General features: G+C 35.1%; 1 protein-coding gene across 1 annotated transcript in view; it reads left to right on the top strand.

Annotated features, from left to right (window-relative positions):
* The window catches only part of TRHDE (thyrotropin releasing hormone degrading enzyme), a 364092-nt gene that overhangs the window by 196862 nt on the left and 143093 nt on the right, over positions 1–24137 (top strand). The window contains exon 6 of the mRNA XM_021678576.1: positions 14135–14272. Within this exon, the coding sequence (XP_021534251.1) occupies positions 14135–14272 (138 nt within the window). The remainder of the gene's footprint in view (positions 1–14134; positions 14273–24137) is intronic.

Genomic DNA, 24137 nt, shown 5'->3' with positions numbered 1-24137 from the left:
TTTGATATCATTCAGCCTTTTCCCAGATATGTTAAAAAGAACTTGCTTTGCAAAGCCTTTAACACAAATACAACAAAACTGAAGGCTGGGGACTAAGAGGGCAACCAAAGCTAATTTATTAATTTCCTAATTATTAATCATCCTTAAGCAGGCAGCTATATGTTTTCAAAGACATTAGAACACAACTCATTTCTAAGCAAGGAGTGACTGTCTCAGTCCATAACACTTTATGGGACTTTTTTCTTCCCTCTTTTCATCAAGGTTACTTTCACACTATTCAGATGTTACCAGACAAGAATGTGAGAAAGGGAAGTAGTGAGTTCAAGTGATATGAATAAAAAAAAATGTAAAAGGGCATCCTGTAAAGAGAAAGGCAAAAAAAAACAAAAACAAAAAACAACAAAAAACCCCACAAAGGGTAATAAATAGTTTGAGGTTGTTGAAGATTTTGCCTCAATTATACCTTTAATACTTGTTTTTTGTTTTTTTTTTTTTAAGATTTTATTTATTTATTTGAGAGAGAGAGAGAGCACAAGCGAGGGGAGTGGCAGAGGGAGAGGGAGAAGCAGACTCCCCACTGAACAAGGAGCCTGATGCGGGACTCAATCCCAGGACCCTGAGATCATGACCTGAGCCGAAGGCGGATGCTTAACTGACTGAGCCACCCAGACACCCATACCATTACCATTTGAAATGATAAAGACTTAGGTTGATTTACCGTGTAGCATTAAACATTTTGTCTTGAGAGTACACCTCTTTGTGACCATCTTTCCTAAGAGTTTGAAGAGTGTGGTAATGGCTAGACCACCATGCAGTCCACAGCTCAGGCAGTTCTCCTCAACCACGATTCCAAAAAGATGATTTGGGGTAGAACATGTTTTGGCATTGAGCTAAATAACCTCTGTGGATCTACGTTCACAAACATAGGAAAGCCCCTTTATATGAAACCATTTATATCTTTGGCTTTTCACCTCTCCCTCCGATTGATGAAATAGAATTCTTTTTTTTTTTTAATTTTATTTATTTATTTATTTATTTAATTTTTAAAAGATTTTATTTATTTATTCATGAGAGACAGAGAGAGAGAGAGGCAGAGGGAGAAGCAGGCTCCCAAGGAGCAGAGAGCCCGATGCGGGACTCGATCCCAGGACCCTGGGATCATGACCTGAGCCGAAGGCAGACACTTAACCATCTGAGCCACCCAGGCGCCCCGATGAAATAGAATTCTTTACAATGATCAGAGTGCTGTCTTTTGTCTTATTTGTGTTATATTTTCTTTAAAAATTTAAGATATGTGGGAATGCTTTCTTTACCTACTCCAAATACAACTATGTCCGATTAATTCCTTTAATCATTCTATTTTCTCTTCTCTACATATAGTCCGGTGATGCCTTTCTTGAGTGCTGTTAATGATGTACCAGCTCAATAATTTTATGTAAACTACTTTGATGGATTGCTGTTACTTGTTTGCCATTACATTCAGTCATACATTTCATTCATTCTCTTTATTAATTAAGTAAAGGAATTATCAAGCACTTAAAAATGAGGCCTTTGTTTTGCTAATTTCTGTGGAACAAACCTCATGGTATTATAAGCATGGAACTGCTATATATCAGTTTCTCGTATACACTGTATTCTGTTTTTGGTGTAGTGGTTTCAGTTAGCAGGTGTGGTTAAATTAGTATTTTTTGGCTCTTAGTTGACCAATCATGCCTCTGTCAGAAGTTGCTTTGTTTATGGAATAGCTCAATCAGACTGTTCATGTTCATAGATACATTTGGAAAATTAGCACAGTTGGTCTCAGAAGATTAGTCAATTGATGGAATAATAGAACATTTAGCTACCTATTATTATGTTTATATTACATGGCTCAAACATGTTCTCTAATATTTAATCAAATTTATCTGGTTACAGTAGCCATTTCTTTTCATTTAGATTTTGAGTGTCTTTCTGCTCAGTTAAGTTCTGCTTTTGAGTCCCGTTCTTTCTGTAAGCTTCACAAATTTACTTGGAAGATAAGTACTTTATGAAGAAGGCTTGTCTTCTCTTGGTTGTAGTGGTGGTGGTGGTGGAATGGCATATTTTCATTTAAATATTATTTATTTCCAAAGTTGTCTGATTAAAGATAAGATTAGGTCAGTTGCTCCTTCAGAGTGGATTTGGCATTCATTATATTCTCTTTCCAACTATCCACATAATTGGTCCAATTTGAAGAATCTTAAGCATAATACACTATTGAAGATGACTAATTAAAAATAAAAGCTCTTTAAATAAAGCTTTTGCCTTAGTTTTACGGCAATAAGGAGCTTTTCTTGGAATTGTTGACTTGTTTTGAGAGCTGCCGAGCCATATCACTTCCCAAGCCTGAAAATAATTTGGCTTCTCACAACGAAATAACATTTTACTATTTGTTGCTAAGCATTTTGTTGGCATTTTTGGGCCCTTAATTGACAAAATGTTTCCAGGGATTAATCTATATTGACTCATTTTTCACTATTTAACAAACATTTATTGGATACCCATTTTTTTTTTTGCTAGTTTTTCTGCTAGAGATGGGGAGCACACTGATAAGTGTGAAATATCAAATCCTCACAGATGTCTTTTAACAGGATAGTTAAATTATTTTCATCAGAGTAATGTTACTTTACAGTTTCCTAGAATGAGGTTCAGTTCCTTTTTTCTACCTATTCCATGGATTAAATTTTTGACTCTTGACACTTACTAGTTGTGTGATCTTGTTTCTTCATCTTCAAAATATGTATGAAATAACCCATGCTGTTTTTGTCATGGGATAGTTTCAAGAATAAAAAAAAATGTTGTTTTTACTATCATTGTCACCAGTATTATTGTTACTCTTAGGTACTTAAGTGTAATGGTATTACCTTTAGGGTCCAAAAATTATCTTTCAGTGGAGAATATTGTGAATCACATATTCAAAATTAATAATTACCAGAGGGGAGGTGGTTAGGGGGATGGGTGAAACAGGTGATGGAGATTAGGGAGTTCATCTGTTGTGATGAGCACAGGGTGATATATGGAAGTGTTGAATTACTATATTGTACCCCTGAAGCTAAAATAACACTGTATGTTAACTAACTGGAATTAAAATAAAAGCTTTTAAGAAAGAAAAAAAAAACTGTGTAGAATCAGAAAAAACAAAACAAAACAAAGCCAGCCACAGGGAAGCCTGTGAGTAGACACATGCACACCTGTGTGCTAGTATGTTTGCAATGAGTGATTTGCTTCATGTCTACACCATAGCTGTCATGGAAGTTAGCCACACAATCTCAGCATTGGCTTCAGTGGCTGAAGAAAGTGGGTGAATAACATTCTAGGCCAGATCAACATTTGCTACAATTAAGCAAAGATGATAAATCTGATTTTCCTGACTGTAACTAGACTCAAGAATAGAATTTCCGTCTGAGTTCACCGCAGTCCTTATTGAGTATATTAAACAGACTCTCCGTTGATTTTGGTGGCATCTCAGTGCTAGGTCAGCCCTGCTAGCTGGGCTAGCAATGGGCCTGGGTCATGCCCATAACCAATCTCTCTGGTTATACCAGAAGCAGTGTTTTATGTCCATTGGGTCTTAGTTGAGTTTGAGAATGGTTTCCAATGGGGTGCATACAAAGAGTTGCTCTGTTATTTCTTCTAATTCTGGCCAACGTGGTGCAGTGGCTAAGAGCATGGACTCTAGAGGCAAACTGCCCAGGTTCAATCCCCAGTTCTTAGGCAACCTTGAGCAAGCCAGTGAACTTTCTATAAAATGAGGATCACAATAGTATCACTCATTATTATTAATAATAATACCATAAAAATTAGTAAGAGCAAAGAAAGTGCCTTTCACAAAATACTTTTGAGTATACCTATTTCATTTCTGAATGATGCTAGAATACTAATATTTTAATACTTTTGCACTTTATAAATGAATTGCTAGTCCAGATTTTGCATTCTGAATGTTGAAAATTTTCTCTATTAATATCACAATCAACGTATAGATATTATAGTAGCTTACTTGGAGATCTGGGAATAAATATGGAACTTCCTTTCTGAATTGGTTAACTTTCTGGGCCATAAGTGCCATGTATGTTCTGGAGTTGTTACGGGTTTAAACCTTTCAAATTTGAAAAAAAATAATACTTTTTATTTTCATTGAAAATACAGACTTCTATGATCTGGCAACAAATGTAAAGTGTTTTTTTTTAAGATTTTATTTATTTGAGAGAGAGAGAAAAAGCAGGAGGAGGGGCAGGGTGGGGAGGGAGAGAGAATCTTGAGTAGATTCTGTGCTGAACATGGAGCCTGATGCGGAACTCCATCTCACAACCCTCAGATCATGACCTGAGCTGAAACTAAGAGTTGGATGTTTAACCAGCTGAGCCCCCTAGGTGCCCCAACAAATGTAAAGTTTTATCAGGCTAGGTTATTTGATGAACTGACCATTTGTAGCACTAAATATTGAAATTAAAGTACAAAAAATGTGCTAATAAATTTCATTCATCAAGTTAATAAGAATTTTATTACAGATTAAGGTCATTTGAATTATTATTTATTTCACAAATTAAAATAACATAAAATGAATTGGCCACTTGGTATCCATGTTAATAACTTCAGGGAGTTGATTAGCTTATCCTTGGAATTCTTCCAGACTGAATGGTATAAGAAAGTTTCCTTTAGAATTTATTTATTTATTTAAAAGATTTTTTTTAAATTTATTTGACAGAGACACAGCGAGAGAGGGAACACAAGCAGGGGGGAGCGGGAGAGGGAGAAGCAGACTTCCCACGGAGCAGGGAGCCCGATGTGGGGCTCGATCCCAGGACCCTGGGATCATGACCTGCGCCGAAGGCAGACGCTTAAAGACTGAGCCACCCAGACACCCCTCGTTTAGAATTTAAACAGAAATTGATTCTGTTTAAGATAATTAGTCAGTATACATTTAAAAATACTCCGAATTACATTTTATCAATTAAATACTATGATGCCATCATTAGCTTATTATTAATGTGTCTGCAAAATATTAGTGAGTCCTTGTGATGGACGTGAGAAGCAAATGTGTGGTTATCAAGGAAGATTGGCAAATTTTATTTCATTGAAATGCCTTATTGGCCTGTCAAAAAAATTAAGCGTAGAAATAGAGAAAAAGATTCTCACTGCCAAAGTCGAGATAGGATTATTAGAAAAGATGAAGAAACTATTCTCTGTCTGAAGTTTCAAATCTATGGAAAGGATCCTGAAGTGACATGTGGAAGAGCAAGAATTAGTTCCTGCTAACCAGCAAAGGACAGGAAGTAAATCTCCCTTACTAAACAATATGCTTTCATCAGGTTAGAGAGTTTATTCTACCCTCATTTCTCAGAATTTAACCCGAAGTATAGCATCTCTGAGGTGTTCAATAATAAAAGTCTGGTCAAAAGTTAACAAAAAAATTATGAAATGAGGGTCAATAGATCACTTATGAAAGATTATAACAGTTTCTGTACCTCTATTAGGAACTCATTCATTGACTTAAAAAGGATATTAAGATTTACAATATATATAACAGCATTGGGTAAATGTTTGAAGGAAAGCCAAGAGAAAGGTGTCAAGAAATCCTAAAAAGTGAAGGGAAGTTAAATGATATGAACATTTTAAGAGCGTTGTATGAAAGCATATGGCATGTGGTTATTATTCACAGTGATTTTTTGGGCTGCTAGAATCAGAATGAGCTATGTAATTAGACAACCTGTTCATAATTATTACCGTGATTGACATTGTTTGAAGCACATTCATGATTGTTCCATAAGACCCAGGATTATCATAATTAATGAAAACATGAGTGACTAATTGATGATAACTTCTGCCCTATCAATACTGCTATACTTTTCAGGGTCTTGAGTAAGTCTGCAGAAGGTTCGTAATTTACTTGTATATAATGCAGTACATTTTGTGTTCCATCTTAGCATTTTCCTGTAGCTGTGCCACATTTTGGATAATATGAGATGTGACACATTCAACTTGGATGTTACAAACAAAACATAAGGCAGCTGAAGGATGTAGTCATGGGAGACACAATTTAACTGATTTTCTCTGTGTTAGTAACATGTGAGACTATAGCAGTTCATAGAAACCTGTGCAGGGGGTTATTTGGGGTTATGAGAGGCTTACAAAGTCATTTGAGATAGGCTTATAGAAATATAATTGCTTTTTTAGTTTATGCATTGAATAAGGCATCTTAGAACATTTGTGGCTTGACAGGAGATAAAATGTGGTTGATAGTTAAAAGAAATAAGAACATATAGAACTCATTTTAGTTACTTACTGTAAGGCTTGTGTAAAATCCCAGAATAATGTTATATCATTAGAGATCTGCTGGATTATTGTGTTTAAGTATCATTTTCTGTTAAAGGTTATGTAAACAAATACAGAAGTAAAATTTTCAGTATAGTGCTTGTTTCATCATAGGCATTAATGGTGATTATTTTAAAAATTATTCTTCAGTGGCTACTATACATGTGTGTTTACACAAGTTTGATTTTAATATAAATGGAGTGCTTTAACAAACTGCCCATGAAAATAATTATTAACATCTTGGGCATGTGTCTTTTAAACATGAGATTTTAAAATGTTAGTTTTTAAGATACATTGCTATAAGGAAGCACCATTTATTTTCACTAGCTCTTTAGTTTTATTTCATCCATCCATATGATTTAGCTGTCTATAAAATGTTAACTAATCAGCTAAATAATGACATAATATTTCACAAGTACATTTAGCTAACTTTCAACTGAGTAAAGTTTGAAATACTTTTGGACATTTTAGAACTTTGTAAAGGTAGGACAACAATATAAAATTACAGAGTAAAATTCTTTGAATATTTTAGGAAACTTGGAATCCAAATAATTTCTAATTTTTACAAATATGGTATTGTGTTGTTTACAAAGATGATAATTGTGGTTACAGAGATACCGTATCACATAAATAAAACCTTATTAATATTTTTCCTCCATATATTTGCTTTTCTTTTTTGAATTCTTGGTCATATTCCTCGGCTTTAACTTTTGCCATGTGAATAAGTCACAAAGAACAAGACTGAAAAAACCAAACTATGCAAAGCTCTATCATTTGTTCTAGTCTTGTGTAGAAAGGGGCTCAGATTAGTAATGCTTTATGTGACGTTTTGTTGAACGTATGAAATCTTAAAAGTCTTTATCTCATGGTAGAGTAGATTTCCAGAGGGGTAAAACATAAATAACATATTATATCTTATTTCCTTGTATTGATAGATCAATTGAGGTTGAATCGACCTGGTCAGAGACACTGAAAGCATTTCTACCCATAACCTTCCCTCTATTCTCTACTCCCATAGTACTTTATTTATGCTACTAATATTTCACCCATTGGGTGGCACTAATGATTTGTACACTTATCTGTCTCCCTTAGCATAATGGGAGTTGCTTGGAGGCAGAAATTGGGTCCCAGCTGTGTTTGTTTCCCCAGCCTCTAAAAGGATGTCCCATATACAAAGCAATCAGTAAGCATGTATAGAATTAGATTGCATTGTTCAAGTATTTTTTGTCAGATATTCTTACTGATTTGACTCTATGGATTAGAAAAGTACCTTTATCTATATCCAACAGGACATCTAGATTTTAGATAAATAATTGCTATGATGTCTTATAGTCACAGATAATGTCCATACTGTGTGTTCTTTAGCATAATTATGCAATATTGCCCTATATTTGTTTCTGGTTGCTCCTCGCCCTAGTCCACTTTCCAGTATTCATTCATAATCTCTCTAAATGTAGGTCTGGTGATGTCACTTCTTAATTCTAGCTTCCTCACTTGGCATGGAGGATCCTGATTTTGTTCTTGTCTATCTCTCCGTGATAATCACTAGTCATTTACCCCATTGTAAATGATTTCTGCCACACAAAAATTGGTAGTCTCCCAAACAAGCCATTAAATCTCCATGACTTTTCCCAGATACTCCTTTCTGTCCCAAATGCCCTTTTCTGCTGTTTCTGTCTAGAAAACTCAAATCATCCTTAAAAATTCAATACCGACTCTCAGTTCAGAGGCTTTTCCTGCCTTCCCCCAGGCAGAACAAATCACAGTCTTCTTTGTATAGGCACACCATCTCCTGAACCTGCTTCCACTTTTACATACAGCAGGTGGTTTTGTAATATTTGTTTTCATCACTGTCTCTCCTTTTACTACTCTAAAATCTTTGAAGGTCGAGTCCATGTCTTTGTTATCTTTTATCTTCAGAACCAGGCATACCATCTGGGATATAGCAGGTGCTCAATAAATATTTGTAGAACACATTCTGTTATTTAATCTTCACAACTACATATGTTTACAAATGAAGGTGCTGAAGTCTAAAAATACTGAGTAACTTGCTCAAGGTCACACAGCTAGTGAATGGCAGATACTTTACTTCGAGTGTAGGACACTTTCATCAACTTCGCAGGAGCGCACCTGCCTTTTCTTCCAGGAATACCGAAGAGCCATTTGTGTTCACATCCATCCTCCAAGAAAATTGAGTCCTTGTGGCCTCCCTGATATAACCCACTGCTACTCTGAGAATTGTTTTTTTTTTTTTTTGCTCTTTTCATGCCTATGAGCACCTCACCACTACTTGAATTGGCTCAGGCTTGGCTGTCATCTTCATCTGGTTTGATGTATCTGACTTTCTTTGATCTTGATTCAGATTAGTTTCTGATTGTTTTTCTTTCTTTCCTGGTGACAAAGTGTCCGCCTTATATTGCTCTTCATTAAAACTACTTGGACTTCCCATAGAAACTTGATCATAGTACCTCCTGTTTTCCTACTCATCACCATGCCTGTGGCTGGACCAGGCATATTCACTGTTAACCCTTTAGAATTTGACATGTCCAGGCAGAAGCCATTTTGAGATGTTAAGGAATATAATTAGTCAAGTGTATCTAACGCTGCAATAAGAATTCTTTTTTTTAAATTTTATTTTACTGTGTTATGTTAGTCACCATACATCATTAGTTTTTGATATAGTGATCCACGATTCATTGTTTTCGTATAACACCCAGTGCTCCACGCAGTACGTGCCCTCCTTAATAACTCCCTTTACGTATGTTACTAAACACCAGTCTATGAAATGCTAATATTGTTTTTTTTTTTTAAAGATTTTATTTATTTATTTGAGAGAGAGACTGAGAGAGAGAGAGCATGAGAGGGGGGAGGGTCGGGAGGGTCAGATGGAGAAGCAGACCCCCCGCTGAGCAGGGAGCCCGATGTGGGACTCGACCCAGGGACTCCAGGATCATGACCTGAGCCGAAGGCAGTCGCTCAACCAACTGAGCCACCCAGGCGCCTGAAATGCTAATATTGTAAGAAATAATAAAAAAAGAGTGGATTCTGAGATTTTATTTATATTTTTATACAAACTACAATTTACTGCCAAAAGTTGATTAACACTTGCTCCTTAGATGCAGGCCTTTACTTTCAGTTGCCTGTAGCATATTGCTTTTTGGGTATTTACTGTCACATTACCTGTAACATGTCTAAAAGTGATCTTTTTATTTATTTATTTATTTATTTTAAATTTTTGATTGTTATGTTAATCCCCACACATTACATCATTAGTTTTAGATGTAGTGTTCCATGATTCATTGTTTGTACATAACACCCAGTGCTCCATGCAGAATGTGCCCTCCTCAATACCCATCTAATTTGCCCTCCAAAGCAACCTTTTTTCCACTACTCCATTTCTTTCAGTAGCTTCCTGCTCCCCTTTAAAAAAATTCCATCATCTCTTTTTTTTTTTAAAGATTTTATTTATTTATTTATTTGAGAGAGAGAGAGAGAGAGAGAGAAACAGCATGGGAGGGGCTAGGGTCAGAGGGAGAAGCAGGCTCCCTGCTGAGCCAGGAGCCCGATGTGGGACTCGATTCCAGGACTCCAGGATCATGACCTGAGCCGAAGGCAGTCGCTCAACCAACTGAGCCACCCAGGCGCCCCCATCAAGTCATCTCTTAATACTTTCTCTCCATCATCTGCTAAAGGAGCCAGGGCATTGAGGTATCAATGTTGGTGGATTTTTTCACTCAAAATATCTCTCAGATACAACAGTCCTTCGGCAGCACCTTGTTCTAATACATCATCACCACCTCCCCTCTGAGTACTATAGCCACTTTCTACCTCTTGTCTCTGCATACATCAAGCCTCCCTGGATACCACAGATAAGTTAATTTTCCTAAGACACTACTTTTATTATGTCATTATGCCTGCTACTGCCTATTTATTAAGACCAAACTCTTCCACCTGGTACCTGAGGATTCACACAGAGGAACTTTTTTTCATGTTTTCTCTGCCTGGATTTGTCCTTTTTTAAAAAGCTGCTTCCCCCATTCATCTAAGTAACCCTTCATCCTTCAACAACCCACTTTAATGTCACTTCCTTTTGAAGCCATTTCTGAACTAATTAATCATTTCATCCTTTGTGTTTTATAACATCCATCATATTGTAATACAGTTAGCTGTTTATTGGTCTTTCTCTTACACTTTTGAGTTCTTTAAGGTTAGGAACTAAGTTTCAGTCATATATTTCCTCCCCAGACACAGCACAATATCTGGCACAGAGTAAGAATTGAATACATATTTGTTAAATGAACGAATAAAAAAAAATAAAGGGGGCTTTCTTTTTTTCCATGTGTTATTCTCAGCTCTGAGTTTATTCACACTTTCTTTACCTACCTGAAAAATTTTTTCACTATTTTCCAAAAATTCAAATGTAATATCTTTTTGAAAATAGTTCAATACAAAATGATATATTTGGTATTATTTGAACTGTTTAAATGTAGACACATATTGCAACAACTCCAAGAAGGCTCTATATTAGAGTGGTAGGATTTATTCTTACTATTAACATTAAACTTATTTATTTATTTATTTATTTATTTATTTTATTTTTTTTAAAGATTTTATTTATTTATTTGACAGAGAGAGACACAAGCAGGGGGAGGGGAGAGGGAAAAGCAGGCTTCCTGAGGAGCAGGGAGCCCGATGCGGGGCTTGATCCTAGGACCCTGAGATCATGACCTGAGCCGAAGGCAGACGCTTAACGACTGAGCCACCCAGGCACCCAACATTAAACTTATTTAAACAAATTTTAAAGTTCCACATTTTACCTTGTTGTGCTGCTTTGATAGAATAGCTTCATGGTGACGTTAAAATATGAACTCGAATAAAAGGTGTTAAATATGCACCATAAATATATTATTCCCTACACACACACACACACACACACACACACACACACACACACACCCCTTTAAAGTTCCTTCAAGGATCAGAACAAATTCTTGCTTTTAAACTTCTTCCATTAAACTTTGTATAAATAATTCCATTTTACAGATTTTTTCCCTCAGATTTCCTTTGGCATTTCTCGTGTGTAAGAGAAAACCATTATTTTGTTCAGTGTTTGTTCTTTTATCTCATATTAGAGCCAGGATTTCTTGAACTTTATTTTGAAACTTTCATGGTCTCAGGTTGACAGTAGGCAATTAATCAATACTTTGTAATTGTTGCTGTTACTATTACTGTTGTTGTGGATCAAGGGGGGAAGGGCCCCAACAGGTGACTAATAAGCTAAGACCTTTTTTTTTTATTATTTTATAACGACACAAGTTTTGATAAAAAATTAACACCTTCTCTCCTGGAAACTCTTTGTAGTTTTGTTAAATTGGGTTTGCCTCTGGCTAGAATTTTTTTTTCTTCCTTAATTTAAAGTGTTCTCTCTTCTGAGTTTTGTGAGTGTTCTTCTGCCAGTCTTTTCTTTCTTCTGCTTCTTTTTTTTCTCCTCTCTTTTAATCTCTTTTAATGCTTTTTGTTTCTCAATTACACAATGTCATTTTCTCCAAAAGTTGGCTAATGACTCAACATTACTAAATTTAAACAGTTTCTTGAAATTCTACTGATGAAGCAACATATCATATATAACTTATATTTCCTTAAACAAGAGAGTTTCATTTTAGAAATTTACCTTAGGTTTCACATTTGTAATTACTTAGCCATTTACTTTATATAATTTAAAAATCACATTGCTAGCAAACTAAGATATGTGGACTAAATTTTCATATTGATCATATATATTTATTGTTGCTAAATATTAAAAATTAGGATTCAAATAAAACACCACTTTAAGTTTATTTTACACTGTGATTTCGATCAGATGTTTGAGTTACATAATGGAGTGGGCAATCACTATTTAAAGAATTGAATATTATTTTTCCTTCAGAATGAAAACCACATCTTCAATTGGTATTTCTTATAAATAAAAGTGTTCATTGGTCAAGTTGAAGTACGATGGTATTTTCCATGTTCCCACCCATTAATTTCAATATCAAATAGTTTCAATGAGCATTTTTAAATTGAATGAGTAACAAGACTGCATACCTGCTTAAAAGTAACATTAACATTTTCATTTTGGAAATACACGATTTTCTCTTATTCTCTCAGTCTAGGCCATCTGTCTTTTTAGTCTTAAAATTTTAAATCACAAGGTCCAATTTCACTCTCCTTAATTTGTCTTGAGTTAGGAACTTAATTTGAGAAGAAATACAGTATTAGTTTATGTCATAATTGTCAGTTTGTTGTAAGTTTGAACTTCTCACCGTGGGCTCTTACTCTCTGGAGCAGACTTCTGGGACCGTTCAATCCCAGTACAGTGCGATGGAGTATAGACCATTGGTGTGAAACTCTCAGACCAAAAAAGGACTGAAGAAATTAGATCTATAGTCCACAGACTATAAAAATATCCCATTAGAAATAAACATTATAGTATACAGTTGGCTGGAGAACTAATTAAATTATTGATTAAACATACCAAGTCATTGAACAAATGATGATGAAGTAAGATGCTTCTTTAAAGCCAGATTTAAAGAACACACATATATAATGCCTAGTTAACTATTCCTTTTTTAGCATAGCTATTCTCCATTTCCCTTTTTGTAAAAATCCAGGATTGGTGTACTCCCATCTTGAAATTACAACTCACTCAGAAATAACATGCTGTTTATCTGCTGGCTCAAAACTAGGAGGCTCCAGGAGTGAGCTCAGAATTAGCTATAGCAATTTAAGTCTTGTGGTCTTTAATCTCTGTAATGATACTCCTCAGGTCCCAACTACCTAGGGGCTATTTAGCCCTTGTTATCTCTTGCAACTTCTTTTCTCTCTCCCTCCTCCCTCAATGAAGGCAGGAGACCAGGAGGACTAATAGCTGCCAGCATTTTTGTTAACAAAACCCAAGCTGTTTCCTTAAAGCAGGCTTCTTAAAACAAAACGACAGAGAAGTACTTTTTCTTTACAGTTTATTTCTAACATAACAAATCAGCTCTTATCAGAGCAAATAGAAAGGTCTAAACATCACACAGAATAGAAGTCTTATGATTTCGTTTGTTTTCATAACTTTATGGTAATGGTTATTAATACCTATTGCTCTCCACTTTATGTTCATTATCCTGAAGTTGCATATATATCCACAGATATTACAGTTTTATGTCAATATGCCTTTTGCTATTTGTTGTGGTCTCCTGAGATTCTTTCAGAAGATAAATGGTGTGTGTGTGTGTGTGTGTGTGTGTGTGTGTGTGTTAGAAAATGAGGTCGGGGGAGGAGGGAAGAAAAGTGGACAGATCAGTGAGAGAGAATAAGGTGTTCAATTGGCATTACCAATAAATGGTATAAATAGCAAAATGGCCCTGAAATCCAGAAATTAAATTCTTATTCTTCTGACAAACTTAACTAAAAAGGTTATTTGGGACTGGAATTATCGCCTTGATCCTGTAGAACAAACAAACAAGCTTAGTCTGTTTCATTTACATGCCCACTGTCTGAATTTGCTCTAACCACTGTTAAGGCACCGTCCACTGTTTTTAAATCTGTTTAGGGCCCATTGTAACCCATTGATTTTGTTCATGTTGTGCTCAAATCAACCACCTTCATTTTAGAGTAACTTAGAGGCATTTTATTTACTGGGTTCTCTTTGGAGTTCAGTCTCACCACATAGGCCTACGAGCATCATCAATGAAGTAACACACATTCTGTTAATGTTGTCACATGCATTCTGTCATAACCATGAACCACCTATGATATTGCCCCGTCTACTGTATTGCAGGAAAAACAGAGGTTTCTGACGGATGTTCTGCATGAAGTGATGCTGCTTGACGGCTTGGCCAGTTCCCATCCAGTATCACAGGAAGTGCTACAGGCAACAGATATTGACAGGGTGTTTGACTGGATCGCCTATAAAAAGGTGGGAATAGATAAGACCCAAGTGCCAATTGGATGTTCCACAATCCCAGGGCAGCCAAACTCTTTCATGGGAGATCTATTCTTCTCGTCCTCCTGGCAGGTAGAAATGGACCGAGTTAGAAAATAGAGAGTCACTAGGTTCATGTCATTTTATGAGTTAGGGTTTTGCTTTATAAATCAGCAAGATGGAAATGAATGTTTGCCAAACAATGCAAAGAAATGTTGGGAGAATAAATGAATAAATGTTTGGAGTCTTGATATGAAATCGCTGTACAATGGTGGTGTGTCAGTGTCAGGTTTTATTATTGTTAATAAGAGAGCTGACCTACACAGTGACAGATTATTTGTCATCAGTACCCCTTAAATACTTACTTATTTTGCTTGGCCGGTACAAATGGTTGTAGGCAGCGACATACATATTTTATAAACATTATTTAAGGGACATTTAGGGAATTAAAGATCTTTCTTGGATAATAATCACGATAAATGAAATTTTAAAGACTAGACTTTGACTGACAAAGATCTCGGACCAAGGATTAGACACAGAAATAAGACACACTCTGAACTTTTCCCCATTGTTACGTGGATTAAGATTTTTCTTATCTCTATCCCGTAGTTGTTCTAATTTAACATAAGTATGTGTATCTCTTTGTTTAATACTTGTAGCTACTTGGGAATTGTTAAAATAGTGTTAAAGTCTAGTTCATCTTTGGTGTAGATTGAATTGCATTTACTGGGATTTCCATGTACTTACTTGATTTATAAATGTTTTAAGTTTTTAAAACTGTTCCTAATATTTTTCCTGAAATATTCCTGTTTACAACTAGAGGTCAAATAATGATTCATCAAGATTCCTTGGTACACCAATTTGGATTTTGGTTTTGTACTCCGGAAATGACTATCTCAATGATTATGCATTAATATTATATGCTATAATATGTAAAGATACAAATTGTGTTAGAAAATATCTTTTTAAGTCACTGATCATTGCATTGGCTGTAAAAGGGTTTTTGATGATTTGGAAAAATAAGTGGAAGTATAGAACCATATTTAAAATATATGTTAATATATTTATGTAAAATATCAAAATTTAAAATATATATTATTTTTTATATATGAGGTTTTTTTAACTATATATTTAAAAAAATTTTTTTTTTAATTCAGTGTAGTTAACACATACTTTATTAGTTTCAGGGGTAGAATTTAGTGATTCATCAGTTGCATATAATGCTCTGTGCTCACTACATCAAATGCCATCCTTAATGCCCATCACCCAATTACCTCTTCCCCCAACCACCTCCCCTCCCGCATCCCTCAGTTTGTTTCCTAGAGTTCAGTGTCTCTTATGGTTTGCCTCCCTCTCTATTTTCATCTTATTTTATTTTTCCTTCCCTTTCCCTATGTTCATCTGTTTTTGTTTCTTAAATTCCACATATGAGTAAAATCATATGGTATTTGTCTTTCTCTGATTGACTTATTTCACTCAGCATAATACCCTCTAGTTCCAGCCATGTCATTGCAAATAGCAAGATTTCATTCTTTTTGTTGGCTGAGTAATATTCCATTGTATTTATATATCACATCTTCTTTATCCATTCATCAGTCGATGGACATCTGGGCTCTTTCCATATTTTGGCTGTGTGGACATTGCTGCTATAAACATTGGGAGGTGTGCCACTTCAGATTACTATGTTTGTATCCTTTGGATAAATATTTAGTAGTGCAATTCAAGGATGGGGCCAGAACTCACAATTCCAAGATGAAGAGTCACTTGCATGCTCTACTGATTGAGCCCGCGAGGTGCCCCTTATCTCTTATCTTTTTGAGAGTAGCCATTCTAACAGTTATGTAGTAATGTCTCATTGTGGTTTTGGTATGCATTTCCCTGATGATTAGTGATGTTGAGCACCTTTTTATATGGATCATTTAATCAATTTTCTGTCTTCTTTGGGAAAAAATGTCTATTCACATCCTTTGCCCATTTTTAATTAGATTATTTGTGGGGTTTTTTTTGCTATTGATTTGTGTGAGTTCTTTATACATTTTGTATGTATTGCTCCCTTATCCAATATATATTTTGTGAACATTTTCTCCCATTTTGTAGGTTGCCTTTTCCATTTATTGATCGTTTCTTTTGCTGTGCCAAAGCTTTTAGTTTAATGTAGTCCCATTTGTTTATTTTGCTTTTGTTACCTGTGTTTTTGGTGTCTTATCCAGGAATTCATTGCCAAGACTGAAGTCAAGGATATTTTCTCTTATGTTTTCCTTTAGGAGTTTTATGGTTTCAGGCCTTACATTGAAATATTTGATCCATTTTTAGTTAACTTTTGTGAGTGGTGTAAGATAGGGGTCCAGTTTCATTCTTTTGCATAGGGATATCCAGTTTTCTCAAGACCATTTATTGTAAAGACACCCCATTGTGTGTTCTTACTGCTCTTGTCACAAATTAGTTGACCACATATGCTTGGATTTATATCTAGACTCTCTTTTCTTTCTGCTCTACTGGTTCTTTGTAACCATTTTTGTTTTTGTTTTGTTTTGCCAGTACCATACTGTTTTGATCAGTATAGCTTTGTAATATAGCTTGTATCAGGAAGTGAGATGCCTCCAGTTTTGTTCTTCTTTCTCAGGATTGTTTTGGCTATTTGAGGTCTTTAGGATATGGGGATATATCTATATCTATATCTATATCTATATCTATATCTATATCTATATCTATATCTATATCTATATCTATATATATCTGTGAAAAATGCCATTGGAATTTTGATAGGGATTGTATTGAATCTGTAGATCGCTTTGGGTAGTAGAGAGATTTTCACAGTATTAATTCTTCCAATCCAAGATCATGGGATATCTTTCCATTTATTTGTGTCTTCTTCAATCTCTTTCATCAATGTCTTATTGTCTCAGTGTACAAGTCTTTCATCTCCTTGGTTAAATGTATCCCTAAGTATTCTTTGCTTTTGATGCTATTGTAAATGGGATTGCTTTTTAAATTTCTCTTTTAGATAGTTCATTGTTAGCGTATAGAAACACAACTGATTTCTGTATATTGAATTCGTATCTTGCAGTTTTACTGAATTAATGTATTAGTTGCATTTTTGGTGGAGTCTTTAGGGTTTTCTATATATCAGACCCTATCATCTACACAAAGAGATAATTTTACTTCTTCCTTTTTGATTCAGATACCTTTTATTTCTTGTTCTTGTCTAGTTGCTATGTCTAGGATTTCTAGTACCGTGTTGAATAGAAATGGTGAGAATGGGCATCCTTGTCATTCCTGATCTTAGAGGAAAGGGTTTTAACTTTCACCACTTAGTATGATGTTAGCTATGGGCTTGTCTTCATATCTATGTATCTTTATGCTTTAAGTACCACTAAAATACTGTCCTTCCTGTGTGTTTTCAAGTGATGATAGATCTACTGTATTTTCAAAGAAGACTTCACAAGAAAAAAATTTTAACAGCTATACTGAGGTATAATTAAAATACAGTAAACTGTACATGTTTAGAAGGTACAATTTGATGTATTCTGACATATGTATACACAGTGAAAACATTACCATGATCCAGTTAATGAGCATATCCATCAAATGTTGTCTCATGCCTCTTTCTAATCACTTTCCCATCTCTCCTCTCTCCTTCATTGATCAACTTTTTCACTATCGAGTAAATTGCATTTTCTAGAGTTTTATATAAATGCAATCATAAGTATGTACTCGTACTCGTTTTTGTCTGCTCTCTTTCACTCAATGTAATGATTCTGAGATACATTCATGTTGTAGAATATATGGATACAGTACAATTTCTACATTCTCCTGGATATTTGGGTTGTTTCTAGTTTTTGTCTGTTACAAATAAAGCTGCTATGAACATTTGTGTGCAGGTCTTTGTATGTATATTTGCTTTTATTTCTCTTGGGTCAATACCTAGAATTGGAATGTCCAGGTAATATGATAGGTATGTTCAGTGTTTTAAGACTGCTGATCTATTTTCCACTGTAGTTGTACCATTGTACCATGGCATATTCCCGCTGAACATGTATCAAAGTTCTACTTTCTCCACATCTTCACCAACATAAACATGGTATAATCAGGTCTTTTAGTTTTAGATATATTTTTTAAAGATTTTGTTTATTTATTTGAGAGAGAGAGAGAGAGCGAGCATGAGCTGGAGTGGGGGGGGAGGAGGGAAGGAGAAGCAGACTCCTTGCTAAGCAGGGAGCCCAACATGGTGCTCAGTACCATGATCCCAAGATCATGAACTGAGCTGAAGGCAAACACTTAACGACTGAGCCACCCAGGCACCCCTAATTTTAGATATTGTAATGGTATCTCACTGTAGTTGTATATTACATTTCCATAACCACTAATGATATTGACCAGTTTTTCATTTGCATATTTTCCCTCATATATCTTCATTAATGAAGAGTCAGTTCAAATCCTTTGCCCATGTTTTTTTTAATTTGATTGTTTGTTTTCTTATTACTGAGGTTTTTAAAAAATATTTTATTTATTTATTTGAAAGAGAGCATGAGCCAGGGGGAGGAGCAGAGGGAGAGGGATAAGCAGACTCTGCACTGAGCATGGAGCCCACTCTGGGGTTCGGTCTCATGACCCTGTGATCATGACCTGAGCCAAAATTAAGAGTTGGACGCTTAACACACTGAGCCACCTAGGCACTCCTCTTACTATGATTTTTGAAGATTCTTCATATACTCTGAATATAGGTTCTGTATCAGATATATGATATTCAAATAATATTTTTACCAATTTGTGACCTGACCCTTATTTTCATAATAGTGAATTATTTCATAATTTAGAAATTTTGCATCTATGTTCATGAGGGATATCAGTCTGTAGTTTTGTTTTCTTGTAACATCTTTTTCTGGTTTTGTTATCACTATAATGCTAGCCTCATAGAAACTATTACCTTCTATTTTTTTTTCAATTTTCTGGGAGAATTTATATAGAATTTATATATGTGTGTGTGTGTATATATATATATACACACACACACATATATATTGTTGTTGTTGTTAAATATGTGGTAGAATTTATCAGTACAGCAAGTTAGCCAATATAGCCTGGAATTCCTTCATGGAAAGATTTTTAACTAGTAACTTAATTTTGATAATATTAGCAGGTTATTCAGGTTATTTATGCTTCTAGAGTGGGCTTTGTATCTTTTCTAGGATTTGGCTCATTTCATCTAAGAAGTTTAATTTATTGGCATCAAATTGTACATGATATTCTCTTATCCTTTTAATAACCACAGATTCTCTAATAATGTCTCCTCTTTAACTCCAGATATTGTTAATTTTTGTCTTATCCTTATTGTTCTAATTAGTGTAGATAGAAGTTTATACCTATTATTTTCCAAAGTCCAGCCTTTGGTTTAATTGAGTCTTACTCTTACTTTCTATGTCATAGATTTCCTCTCTAATCGTTACTATTTCCTTCTTTTTTTACTTTGGATTTAACTTATTCTTTTTTCTGGGTTCTTAAGTGTAAGTTCAGGTTATTAATTGGAGACCTTTCTTCTATTTTAATTTAGATGTTTATTCCATAAATTTTCTCTTAAGTGTACTGCCTAAGGTATGCATCAGATTTTGATACATTGAGGTTTCATTTTCATTCACTTTAAGATACTTTCTAAATTTCCTATTTGATTTATTAGTTGCCCCATTGGTTATTTAACTTGTGTTATTTCATTTACAAATATTTGAAGATTTTCCAGAATTTTTTTCTGTTATTTATTTCTTACTGAATTCTATTGTGGTCAGTAAAACATATTCCCGTAAGACTTGAATTTTCTTAGAGATGAAGCTTGTTTTATGGCCCAGAATTTGGTGTCTGTTGGTAACTGTTCCATATGCACTTCAAGAGAATGTGTATTCCACTGTTGTTGACTGGAATATATTATGCCAATTAGGTCAAGTTGGTTGATAGAGTTGTTCGAGTTTTTTATATCCTTACTGATTTTCTGTCTACTTGTTCATCATGCTTTCTTGATGAGTCCTCATTGTTCGGATTCACTCACATCATACTGAATCAAACATCTAAAAATTTAGTGAAAAATAGTGGCCCAGGTACTGTTGGTATATCTGAAAAATAATCTTCAAATGTAAATGTGGAAAAGTAAAGATTAGAACAATTTGGCTGAAATCAAACATCTAAAAATTTAGTGAAAAATAGTGGCCCAGGTACTGTTGGTATATCTGAAAAATAATCTTCAAATGTAAATGTGGAAAAGTAAAGATTAGAACAATTTGGCTGAAACAAGTCCCTGAAATCAGGGACTTAAGATGAGAATCTCTGTATCAGGCCTTGTGCTTTAGTCTAGGTCTCTGACTTGGCTTCTCTCAGGCTCTTTCTATCAGGTAAGTTAATAGGTAGATAATATGCAGTAGCCATTTTAACTTTGTAGGTAGCATGGGTAAACTATGTCATTCTGGGATGTATGACAGGTAATATGGATATTTGTACAGCTATAAGTAAGATCAACTGCTAACGTTTGTTGCATGCTTACTTGGTGCCAGGCACTCTGCCAAATTTTACATCTATGAACTCAATGAATCCTCATAATCCCCTTATTGGATCATTATTTTCATGATTCTCATCTTAAAGATGAGGACATTGAGTCGTGGTCAATTCTAAGGGTATGTTTCCCAGGAACTTAAGTTCCAGAGCCATTGTTCTTAAAGCACTACTATATTTTATCAACCAGTTTGGCTGGAGCATTCATTCCAAAATAATTTGATAAGCCTCCGCTCATATTCCAGGCACTGTGTGCTAAGTACTAGGGATATAACAATAAGGCACAAAGGAGAGACAGCATATAAATAAGTCAGTGCAGTAACTGAGTATTAGTAGCAATATATCCATTTTAAATGTGGACACCTAACTCAAACCATCTTAAGCAATAAAAAGGAATTTGTTGACTGAAAAACTGACAAATCTGAGATGTAGTAGTAGTTTTAGTAATGGTTGACTCCAGGTATTTTAATAACGTCATCAGAAATCTATCTTTTATCAGCCTCTTAGCTCTTCATCTCTATCTAGATTATTCTTAGATAGGTGGCCCCAAAGAAATTAGGCTGGTAGAGTCTTCAACTTTGTGATCCTAACGAGCTCAGAGAAAGAGCAAACTTCCTTCATCACAACAGAGTTTCTGTTTCCACAAAAGGCTATGATTTTTTTCTGATTAGGTAATAGATCACTATTGGCCAATCCCTATGTCCAAAGGATAAACAATTCCTATGGATATTCTGACTAGCTAGTATGTGTCATGAGCTTATCGTCTGCCATAAGAGGTAGACCACATAATTAATAGGCCCCTGGTATCACCTGAAGGAGGGCTTCCAAAAAAAAAAAAAGATGGCTAGAAAAAAGTAATGGATGTCAACCTCAGAATCTTATGTGTTATGATAGAAATATTTACAATACATAGTTCCTAGGGGAAGGAGGGAAGGGAATAACAAAAAAGCAAACAAGGACCATTCTGTAGAGGAGGTTTAGAAAAGGAAGACCATCTTGTTCCTTGATTAAGTAGAACATCAAGTTCGACATGGTTATAGAATAGTGAGGGTTTGGGGTAATAGGCAGGGTGAGGAGATAAGCCCGTAAGAACTGGAGGACCTCTTATGCAATACTAAGAAGTTTGAACTTTATCCAGCGGGCCAAGAGGAGTCAATGAAGAGTTTCAAGCAGAGGAGTAACATAATTAAAATTGTATTCTAGAAAGAATATTCATAGAGGTGTGAAAGAGATTAAAAGAATAAATAGATCTAGACATTTTAGAAAAGACTGTAGTGACCAGAGTTGTAGCATTTAGAACTTACTATTTTTTGTATCATAGTATGTGGTACTTAATAAAAACTTTTTGCTACTGCTTTTCTGTGCTCTACTCCCTGAAGATCCCTGTTACTAAACAACATTAACCTCTGCCAACAATCAACCTCTCATTGCATCAGTGCTTTGTTGGCTTATCATGTCTTGTAATTATTCCTTTAATAATTATTCAAATTATTCCCACTTCTGTTTTTTTTTGTTGTTGTTGTTATTCTTCCTGCATAGTAATTCAATTACACTTTAAATAACTTTTTTAAATAGCAATGTATTATAGGGGTAGAGAATATTATACGGAAATAAAGGTTAGGAACCAACAGACCAAATAATAATTTTTGTAGATTTGAATTTAAGAACTGAGTGGTTTTGAATAAATAGTGATGTTAAATATGGATAGTCTTAAGGCCAGGATTTAAAGAAAGATAAACTCCTAAAATTGCATACACATTTTTAGAATGGGAAGAGAAAAAAGTGAGAGATAGTCTGTTAAAAAAATTACATTCCAATGAAATAACAATTCTCCATTTTAGTAGTAATTGAAAATGAAGATGCTTTTTCCTAAAGTATAATGGAAATAGGACAATACTGTCCATAGAAAGACTGGAAAAGATGGATGGAGATAGTCTGTTTGCACTAAAAGCACAAAAGAAAATAAGAATCAATGACCCAGTGACCTGGATGATGAAAGTGAGCAAATGCTCATTAAATTTACATATGATGCCAAATTGAAGAGAATTGCTACAAGCTTGGGAGAGAGGAAGAGATTGCCAAATGACTTGAGCAAATTTAAACAGGATACTTTAAAAACAAGAATACTTTTGAACAGTTCTTGTATTAAGGCTGATATATTTTATGAAAATCCTTGTATGACTAACGAGGAAAATGTGTATAGTTTCCATCATCTTTAGGAGTAAATACGAAAAGGCCAATCAATCATTTGCATCTGTTGTCCTTTCTGATAACAGGTCTCCCATCCACAGCATTGTGTGAGCCAGGCCACGATTAGGACACAGAGAAAGCACATACCAACCCTACAAACAGAGCAGGTCGTTTCTGCAGGAAAAAAACAAAAACAAAAACAAATAAAATGGTCACTTCCTTCAAGAATATAACCCAGTCGTAGACATAAAACATATGAAATGAAAACAGCAAGTATACTAAGAGTAACAGTAAAGCACATCTCTCAATGAGCACTTACTATTTACAAGGCATCTTGTGAAATGCTTTCTATGTATTATCCCATTTATTCCTAGCAGAATACTTGGGATATAGGCATTTTTAACCCATTTTACTGATGAGGAAACTGAAACTTAAGAAATGCAGTGATTTCTACAGGGTCAGACATCTAGCGAGTGAACAAGCCAAGGATTTGAAGTCAGATCTATAACACTTTTCACAAATAAATGTATTTTAAGGCAGGTTATGATATGAACCGTCTCAGTGGATGGCCAACTTCAAGTTCTGGCCATCTTCGATCCTCTCTTTTTCTGATCCTATTTGTCAGGAAATCTTGTTGTCTCTGCTGTCAGAGTATTTCCAGTATTTATTCTTTCTCACCCCGCTGACATCATCTCTTATTACCGTCCCTTCACTCATGGCCCTCCTGCTCCCCCAGCTCTTTTGCTTTCCCTGAAATCCAACTAACCTCCCTCCCACACTAGGGTGTTTGAACTGGCCATTCCCTTGGTAGCGAATGATGGTTCCTCCAGATGTTGTCATGATTCTAACCTGTTCTCCTTCAAGCCTTTACTGAAATGTCACCTTCTTGAAGAGGCTGCCGGTTTTAACATGTCAGCTGACACCCTCATTTTTTTTTCCTCACTAATTTCTCTTATTCTGATCTACTTCCTGTTTAGGGCTGTTTTGGTAGCAATCACCTAACATGTTAGACAGTTTTCTCAAGATTATGTTAGTATATTATCTGGCTTCCCACTTTCCACCATTGAATGTGAGCTTCACAGAGGGAGAGGGTCTGTCTGTGTTTTTCATTGTTTTCCTGTCCTCATTATACTGC

Source organism: Neomonachus schauinslandi, chromosome 5, assembly GCF_002201575.2.
Source record: "Neomonachus schauinslandi chromosome 5, ASM220157v2, whole genome shotgun sequence".
NCBI classification, from domain to species: Eukaryota; Metazoa; Chordata; class Mammalia; order Carnivora; family Phocidae; genus Neomonachus; species Neomonachus schauinslandi.
The sequence above is the reverse complement of the archived record's forward strand: the minus strand, read 5'-3'. Positions and strand labels throughout refer to the sequence as shown.